The 10,071-nt window shown below is 33.1% G+C and overlaps 1 protein-coding gene across 5 annotated transcripts; it reads left to right on the top strand.

Annotated features, from left to right (window-relative positions):
* Positions 1–383: 383 nt before the first annotated feature.
* Positions 384–8,298, top strand: LOC128168374 (QRFP-like peptide receptor). 5 transcript variants are annotated; one of them, XM_052834634.1, is made up of 4 exons: positions 384–524; positions 1,373–1,452; positions 3,144–7,079; positions 7,478–8,298. In XM_052834634.1, exons 3-4 carry the CDS (start codon positions 6,523–6,525, stop codon positions 8,154–8,156), a joined length of 1,236 nt encoding a protein of 411 aa, XP_052690594.1. In that variant the 5' UTR covers positions 384–524; positions 1,373–1,452; positions 3,144–6,522; the 3' UTR covers positions 8,157–8,298. The 5 variants fall into 5 exon arrangements, with proteins under 5 accessions (XP_052690594.1, XP_052690595.1, XP_052690597.1 ...); XM_052834635.1 differs by lacking the exon at positions 384–524 and adding an exon at positions 1,001–1,153; XM_052834637.1 differs by lacking the exons at positions 384–524; positions 7,478–8,298 and adding an exon at positions 1,057–1,153 and having other exon boundaries at positions 3,144–4,132.
* The last annotated feature ends 1,773 nt before the right edge of the window (positions 8,299–10,071 follow it).

A 10,071-nucleotide genomic window follows, 5' to 3' on the forward strand; every position in this document is an offset into this window, starting at 1 on the left:
CAGTTTCAAGGATATGTAAATTCGTGGCCAACCGGCCTATCAATACAAAATATTAATAGAAATTGCACTTCAATGAACATTTAATTTCGTGGATCAACTTAACACCGAAATCTACGAAAAATGGTTTTCAACGAATATTGATGAAACCACAGTACTTTAGTAGTAGTAAGTTTGCAATTAAAAATGCCTAGGATAATTGATGCTCTTGGAGCTTAGGGTATTAATTTGAAAAAGACAAAGATTTTTCATCCATACTCTATTTTGTTTATGCATTTGACAACTACTCGAATATACCAGTATGAATATTTTGAGTTTTACAAGTTTTACAATCATTACAAGAGTTACAAACTAAAAATTTTGAAAGAGATGAACAAACTGTTGATCAGGGAGCAATTCAAGTTATGGCCATTGTGTATGTAAAACATTAAAAATGAAGTGTTTTATTTCACACTATTGAGAGTACAACCAGGAAGAATAATTGTGAAAAATTAAGCAACGCCTGAAGGTTGGCGTTTTCGGATAATGTAAGTATTTAATCGTTTTATTCTTTACAGTCTGATATATACATTTTCCAGTGTCTCTATCTGCGATAAGACTATGAATCGATTTTGTATTTACATGTACTGTCCAATAAATTCAAATGACCTATCGTTTGGGCGCAAGAGGGTTTGTAAGCGGGGCTTTTAAAAGAAACGGAAATCACATAAACATGTCAATATTCTAATACTTTATCGTACAGTTGCAAAAACTTATATAAATCAAAGGAATCACACTTTGAATATCACGGGGTGATAATCAAAAACGCCTCGGATAGTTGATGCCCTAGTAACTTAGGACATTAATTTAAAAAAAATTCTTTCATCCATATTTTATTTTGTTTATATGCATTGCCAACTTTTCTAGTATAATATACTAGTATGAAAATTTTGAGAGTTTAACAATATTAAGAAGGGTTTCAAACTCCAAATTTGGAAAGAGATGTACGAACTGTTGATCAGGTTCAAGCCTTGGCCATTTTGTATGTAGAAACAATTAAAAATAACTGTTTTATTTCACACTATTGAGATGATAATGAGGAAGGAAGGATGTGAAATATTTAATTATTTGAACTGTGATGTATAGCAATGATTGAAGGTTGTCGTTTTCAGATAATGTAAGTATGTAATCGTTTAATGATTTATCAAAGGACATGCTATTGGTTTTTCAATCCATTAAAACAATAAAAAAAAAACTATGAACAGATTGAAAACAAACATTTCAGTAAGATTAAATTGACGTATAGTTCATGCACGTGAAAGCTGTAACGTATGGTGGCATATCTCTCGATATACGGAATTAAAATATTTTGCAGTGTTTATTTTTTACTATGCAGATTGGCACAAGAGATGAAGATCGCCTGTCCTCTATTTGTGTCTTTCCTGACCTATTTATTGTTAGTCAATTCAAGTACATGTAAGTGGTATATTCTCGTGTTTTTTCGAGCACCATGTCATTTTAAATCATTTGAATCTCTTATACATGTTGATTTTATGTCCGGGTTCTGTATAGTAATGAGTATCTCAATTAAATGTAAACACAATAGGAGCATTAATCGAAAAATCGGAAAATCTTTTCCCCGCGGAAAAAAACTTTTGAAAAATACTTTACTAGGTGTTCATTAATAAAAAAATGTCACACTTTCATATCAAGAACACATTGATGACTTTTCAATTTTTGCCCGAATAAAATATTTTATTCCTACAAGTAGGAAAGGAGATAAAGACGTGAAGTAGTTCTAAAAGCTTAATTTTGAACAAGGATTTTACACAAATTTTCGACCTTGATCTTTGATCAAAAAATAGTTACTGTACATATTTACCCACATACACTATCTGGATGAAGTGTGACTTAACCGGGCCTAAGGGAGATACATTACGCTATAGAAGGGCATTTTTTCAAGAAGGTAATTTGACCTTGACTATTGATTCAGAAAATTGTTTTAAGGTCATTGTACACCCTTTGCCTACACTTTATAAGTAATATTTGAGATCAATTGAACAAAGAGGGAAGAAAATATGCTCCGTTACATTTTGTTACATATTGACCTTTTATTAGAAACACATTAAGTTGAATGACATTGCACACCATCAACCCACAGGCACTTCATGGTTGAACTTTTAGCCCAATACCGGTATATATTAAATATGTTTATGATCTGAACAAAGGAAATCAAACGTCTGTCTGATTGCATTTTTTTTTACATTTTCGACTTCTTCTCCAGAACCACTTGGCCAATATCACCCACACTTTGTACAAAGCATCCTTGAGTAAAGGAAATTCAAGATTATCAAATTAAAGGGTCACGCCCTCTTTTAAAGGGTGATAATTGAGAATTTTTGAAAATTTGTTGTTATTTTTCAAAAGTCTTCTTCTCACAAACTATTTTGCTAGAAAAGCTGAAACTTTTGTGGAAGCATCCCCAGGTAGTGTCCGTAGGTAGTGTAGATTCAAGTTTGTTCAAACCATGATCCCCAGGGGAAGGGTGGGGCCACAGGGGGGGGGGGTCGAATTTTTACACAGGAATATATTATAAAATCTTTAAAAATCTACTTTTCAAAAACCAATTACATACAGGCAGCCAGGGATGCTGTAGCTTGTGTTGGAACATCCCCAGGTAGTATAGATTCAAGTATGTTCAAATCATGATCCCTGGGAGTAGTGTTGGGGTCGAATTTTTACATAGGAATATAAAGAGAAAAATCATTTTTTTAAAAAGTGCTGTAACTTGTGTGGAAGCATACCCAGGTATTGTAGATTCAAGTTTGTTCAAATCAAGATCACTTGGAGTATATGGTGGGGCACATTGTAGGGGGGGGGGTCGAATTTTTACATAGGAATATATAGCGATTTTTTTTTTCTTTTTACAAATCTTTTAAAAACTAATGTGATTTTCCTATAAAATCATTCTGTTACAAAGGGGGTTATATGTTTAACATAAGAATATCTGAAGAAATATTCGTAAACCCTTTTATACAAGCATCCATAATGCATTCCACTATGTTGTCAAGATTGTTTGTATATGACTCCATAAAACTGATTATATTATGGCTATTTTTGCTCAGGTGAGCGATGTGGCCCATGGACCTATTGTTTTATATTTAAAGGTACCCCTGTTCATCGCACAAAAAGAGAGCTGTACAAGGATTTCGTCGATAAACACGTCACTTTTGTAAGGGTAGGGAAGAAACCAACGTATGATCTATTTCGAGGAAGACTGCCTGCATTTGCCAACACTCCAAACCGGAAAAAACACTCTTTCATTGTTGTAATCGTGAAAAATTCGGAAAGAGAGGATGAAAAAAAACGCTCGTTTTTAGAAAAACTCGATGATTTAATCTCGAAAAAGATCAGTAATGGGGGTTGCAAAGCCAAGCGTAATGATATAAACAATCCTGCTGCTAGACAAGAAATTCTTCGAGTTAAACCAAACACCTGTAAAAATTCGGACCAAACAAAAATTTTGATAGACGATTATTTTATTTGTCCCATTCAAACAAAAGAACTAGATTCAAAGATATTTTTAGCTGAATTTAACGTACAGGACAAAAACGACCGTTGTGTTTTTTCGGAAAAGGGTTCGTTTTCCGTTGGAGCTGGAATCAAGAAAAATGTAGACACCAAAACTCGAAGAAAGACGAAGGACTGGTTTCTGGTGAATCACTTAGAAAAATCTGAAGTACTAAATGGTGAGGAGTGTGTTGAAAAATGATCCCCCTTTTACATAGACACCCCCTCGTAATGAAATGCTGCAATGAAACAAGAAAAAAGCCTTAACTTCAATTCGTCTGCATCGACATCTTTTACAATACATTTTGTCTTCCGTTTCTGATGATTCCAGAAAAGGAATGCATGTGGAGGATACTAAGTACTCTAAATCTGCATGTCTTCCCGACTTGTATTTTTGTTGCGTTTAAGGATTTGATAATGTTATTGTTTTCGTGCTTTATTTTACTTGTATAATAGAATTAGAACGACTTCCTAGAGGAATTGAAAATTCAGGTATAATTTAAACGAAATGGAACTTTAAATTCCGTTCATTATAGTGTTTCTGAAAGAAAACAACTTGTGTTGGTTGATTAAATTTCAGAAAGAATTACAATTTTCCTATGAAAAATATAATTTTGATATGATTTTAAAAAAAAAATTCCTACGGGATTTACAATAAGAATTTTTTTTCACAAGAGAATGATCTATTTAATATATGGCAAGCATTTTTTCAGATTTTTAAATCTTCAAAATAAATCTGTAGCTGCGCAGTTCGACAGCTGTTCTGAGTGATTTAAAAGGCATTGTCCTGTTCTTGTATGCATATTTTTCAAACAAAATGACATTAAGGACTTTATATTTGTTGCTTTTATATCTTTTAGCAAATTTTTTGGCCAGTTTCGGGCATAAACGAGCCGGTTCAAGAAATGTTTACATTCTTATCCTCAAATGTACAAGATGGCCGCAAATCCCCCTTAACTTTGGTTTTCTGTCCGACTGATAAAGATATTTGTAATCTAATTAAAATAAGATGTTTGATTCGCTCGCTTACTCGAATAAGCGAGCGGATCAAACATCTAATTTTAATTAGATTGCCCTATTTTGAGGCAGAGTTTCTACAATAATGTGCAGGATCCAACCTTTTTCTCAACAAATGGTTGTAATTTGCATACAAAACAACATATTAATTGCTATTTTATCTTTTGACAACAGTTTTGGGCAGAAACAAGCCAGTTCAAGAAATGTTTACATTTTTATTCTCAAATGTACAAGACGGCCGCACATCTCCCATAACTCGACAAACTTGTAGACTTTACATTTGTCGATTTGAAGGTGTCAGATGAACTATTTTCGAACATGAAGATCTAATAGAGAAACTACAGATTGAAAATGTTCAAAGGTGAAGGTTATTTAACTAAAAAAAACAATCAAGCTGCAAAATGTGCATCATACGAAGGAACAATACTGTATATATTATGGAACTGGTAAAATCAAATCTTATGCCCGAGTTTCGTAAGTTACACCATTAGAATTATACACATTCATGGATACCCAGACTCACAAACCAACACGATTACATAGTTTACATACCTGGATTTTTTAACACGATTACCCTCCATAGTAATTATCCGGCGCAGCGTTGTTCTGTTCTCAGATTATTTTGACTGTGTGGCATCATCTCTCAGATTCTGCAGATAAAAAAAACTATTGTTAATAGACCAAAGGTCTTTACCGGTCCCCTTGTTAATATTAAGTATTTAACACACTTCTAATTCTTGCTGTCAGTTTATATAAAAAATAAATATTCTGATGAATCTTTATTTCTTAATATAAACTGACAGCAAGAATAATAAAGTACGTAATATATACAAATAATACAAAAATCGCAAAAATAATCACAGAGACCTGCACACACACACACACACACACACACACACACTGGAGATACTGCAACTCTACAAGGTTAAGCAAAGTAGAAATTAAATTAACCGAATCTCAAATTCCAATGATTTGTCAACATGTCCATTACTTATCGTTCAAAAAAGCAATTTCAACAGAATTGTATCAATACTAATTGGAACTAATATTCTATAATATCATTTTGATGATGTTCGAAAACTTATATATACCTCTTATATTTTAGTATTGTCAGAAAATCAGCTTCCTTGTGATTAAGTAGTGCTGTACAATGTCGCAAAAAGAAGAACCAGTTCCGCATCTGCCAAGATGATTAATTGAAAAATAAGTACATGTGCATGTATAATGTATTTCATTATTAAACTACATACATTTTATTGAAGTTTAAAAATATTTCTTTTTATAGTGAAGTGATCTCGTATTATGGAAGTATAAGGTTGTTATTATTACAGAAGGAGAAATTATCTTATTATAAAGAGAAATATTTTTAACGTCAGGTGACTGTGTATAAAACAAATTAAAATCATCCAAGTTTTTTGTGAGGTGAATGTATCTTCGAACTGCTTTCTCACATTCTATATATAGTTTCTTCAAAACAATAAGAAGATGGGGTTAGATTTTGCAGCTGACACATTAATAAATTTCAAAATAAATTTTAAATATAGTCTTGAAGACAAATATTTAATGTTGTGATTAGCATCAATGCTATGATAATGTTAGCTTTGGTCATTTTGCCACAATTGAAAAGTTCAACACATCTGTTGCTCGTCAGACTAGACACTCACAAATCTGTATTACTTCTTAGATACACACAATTATTTTAAAGAAAGATGACAGGTGTCGTGCTACACTACAAAAAGAATCAAATTTCATGAATGGAAAATATCAAGTATGCAAGATAAATTACAGTCAATTATGAAAACAACCTGTTTGCATTGGCTGATATCGACAATAGTTTGACCATTAATCAACCCAACAACGTCGTCAAATAGAAGACGTCAGCTTGGAGCGAAAGCGAGACAAAAGTGAGCCATCGGGATGCTGTAGAGTCATTCTGATATTTCTCGGCACGCTGCAATAATGAATTTAACACAAGCGCAATCTTATTCGTCATTTTTTGGAAATGTAAATATATCAAGCAACAACGGAGAAAGACAGCCATCGCTAGACTTTTCCATCTTTGCGAGGCTGTGTCATCATGCCAGCGGGAAAACGAACAATACAAATAGCTCTTTTCTGTTGCAATTGCGGAATATATGCAATTCGCCGTTATATAGTATTACCATAGACAGGAAAAACATTTTACCCGCGCCGTTGCCGAAAGCCTCATTAGAAGTGTTCATGGCATTGTATATTCTCATCATAATTTTGGCAGTTTTGGGGAATTCTTTGGTGCTTGGACTGATCGGTGTTGTGAAAAAAGCGCGAGCGTTGACCGACATTTACATTATATCGTTAGCCAGCAGTGACCTGATGATTGCAACCCTGAACATGCCTTTTCAACTGTACCATATTGTAGCCAATGACTGGATGGCGACTGGGAACTTTGGATCGTTTCTTTGCAAATTTACGGCATACGTTGAAGGAGTAACTGTCGTAGCTAGTATTCTAACTTTGCTTTTCATTGCCATTGACAGGTATACTTCATTTTCTTCCATTTGAGAAATAAGAGTGCGGATAAAACTTTAATATTTGAATTCACAAGTATTAAAAGTCTAAGCTACAGTGTTTTTGAACCATGCATACCCTCTTATACGCACAATATTTAATAAATGGAAAACATCAACGTTTATTAAACACTTCTTGATATCATCATCTTTTCATCGAAATCATTTCATATCATATAAATATAGAAGTAAACTTAATTTCTTATTACAATAAATCAAATACATTTTAAAAGATCAAGATCAACATTACCTGGAATTTCTTGATTTTTTTCTGTCCCTGTACTGGTATTAATTTTAAACTGAGTTTAGTTGATGAACCATCTGGTAACATATTCAAGATTATATGCATACATATTCGTTTTTGATAGGTATGCGGTCATTTGTGAAATAGGATTCGCCAATGTCATCCACAACAGAGGGTCGGCAAAAATGATCATACTGTCAGTATGGTGTGTTTCATTGTGTGTTCCATCTCCAAATTTAGTTTTTCAGAAACTTGACAAAAGAGTGAATGTAAAGTCTGTTGATGGTGTCTTTATCATGGATGGTTTCAAGTTCATCTGCGCTGAGTTCTTCCCAAATGAATACGGTAGCCGTATATACACAGCTGTGACGTACACGTGTTTTTATCTACTTCCGGTTCTGATCATGGCGTTCAGTTACGGCCGAATAGGACATAGACTTTGGATCCACCATCCTATTGGCGATGTAGAGGAAAATCCACGTCATCACGAACGCAACATCAAGCAGAAGAAAAGAGTGATCAAAATGCTTATAATGCTGTTCTTGTCGTTTGCTGTGTTATGGCTGCCTTTCTTTACTTTCCATCTCTACAGGGAATTTGTTATCAATGAAAACGAGTCTTTTCGAATAAAAAGCGCAATTCTAAAACTGATTGGATATGCAAATTCTTGCGTCAATCCTGTAATTTACACGTTTTTGAATAAGGCTTTTCAGAATGAGTTTAAGCGCCTTTTCTGTAAAATCCGTGTGTTTGTAACGTCTGCAAATGGCAAAACAGAAGTAGTACGTATTACAAAGATGTAAATTTTGGGACAAACATGTACTTGAAAAGTTTTAAATTTACATATATACTCTATAAAGCTATCCGTGTCTATTCTCAAGCATGCACGTGCTTAAAGATGTTTTTGTAAATTAACAATTTTTTCCCCTGGTTAATATTATAAAGCTCTTATGCAGAAAACGATGTTACTTTATTTTCAAAAATTCACATATATATTTCAAATAAATTCAATTTAATTATAATGTACATATAAACATATAATTTATTTATTTTTTTTTACAAATTTGAGCGTGTGTACTATCTTATGTAGTTTATTAATTCTTGGCAGAGCTTAATTGCAGAAGTTTTAGACTCAAATAACAATTCATAATAAATTCAATATTTTCTGCTGTTATGAATGAACAAGTACGGTGTAGATACGTGTAGTTGTTGATAACTGTAATATGTAGTGGACATACATGCATGTAACCCCTTATTACATTTATTTTGATTTGTAAATATCTTGATATTAAAAACACGCATATGCATATTGTACATGTACTTTTCATACTTTCAAGTTTTATTAATCGATACAAAAAAAAACCAAATATCAAAGTACTGTGTATGACACATATAAGAATTCAAATTCAAAGAAGGATTTAGTTTTTTCTCTTGGGGTGAGGGTTATGGGTAGGGGTGGCTAAATAAGTCAGAATTCAATGTGATGATTTCTTCATAAAGCTACCGTAACAGTAATGAATATTTTTGTCCCCCGCCGCAACGTGGAGAGGGGACATAGAAATGCCGGGCGTCCGTCCGTGCGTCCGTGTGTCCGTGCGTCCGTGAGTCCGGGCGTCCGTGTGTCCGTCCGTCACACTTTTTTGTAAGCGCTCTCATGCCTACAAATTTTGACGGATTTTCATTAAATTTATACCAAATGTTTATACTACTATTACCTTGGTCAAGTTCGAAAATCAGCATTGGTCGATACTTTTTGTTGGAGTTATGGGACTTTGACCACAATAATGACTCCGTTTTATCCAAAAATTGACCTTGTAAGCGCTCTCATGCCTACAAATTTTGACGGATTTTTAATAAATTTATACAAAAATGTTTATACCACTAATACATTGGTCAAGTTCGAAAATCAGCATTGGTCGATACTTTTTGTTGGAATTATGGGACTTTGACCACAATAATGACTCCGTTTTATCCAAAAATTGACCTTGTAAGCGCTCTCATGCCTACCCATTTTGACGGATTTACATGAAATTTATACCAAATGTTTATATCACTAATACCTTGGTCAAGTTCCTAAATCAGCCTTGGTCGATACTAGTATAGATCTACTGCTTGACCGGCGGGGGACCCAGGAATTCTATTCTTGTTTTTAATAAATACCTTTCAATACATTTTAATTATTACCTTTTTCAATAGAAAGCTTTATTTTACTTTCATTTAAAATAAATTAAAAAAAACCCAGAGTAATTGATATTAAATTTGTTTATTATTACCTTTAAAAATTCCGAAGCAGTGGCTCCTGAAAATTTTCAATTGCAGTTCCAGGCAATTACAATATAATTTTAAGTATTATATCAATGTTTACTTTTAAAACTGTTGTTCGTATGGTAAGATTATGGTTTTGCGGTCATTTATACATGATTGTATATTTTCTAAAATTATCCAAAGTTATCGTTCCTGCAACACTATTCAAAGATTTGATTCACACTGTATGTGAGGGTTGTGGAATAAAAACAAAATGATGCATAAGATTGTATTGAATTTGTTGACATTGTAATAATGTACTTATCACCGGTTTCAAATTGTTAATTTTTGATTCCTAAATTAATAGATGTTGGTTACGCACACTGAAAATTAGATTCACATCTTTTATTGTGGTCGTGTCGTCGTGCAAAATGTGTAGATATCAAATATTTGTAACAACACTGTATACTAGTT

The sequence above is a fragment of the Crassostrea angulata genome, chromosome 10 (assembly GCF_025612915.1).
Source record: "Crassostrea angulata isolate pt1a10 chromosome 10, ASM2561291v2, whole genome shotgun sequence".
Taxonomy (NCBI): Eukaryota; Metazoa; Mollusca; class Bivalvia; order Ostreida; family Ostreidae; genus Magallana; species Magallana angulata.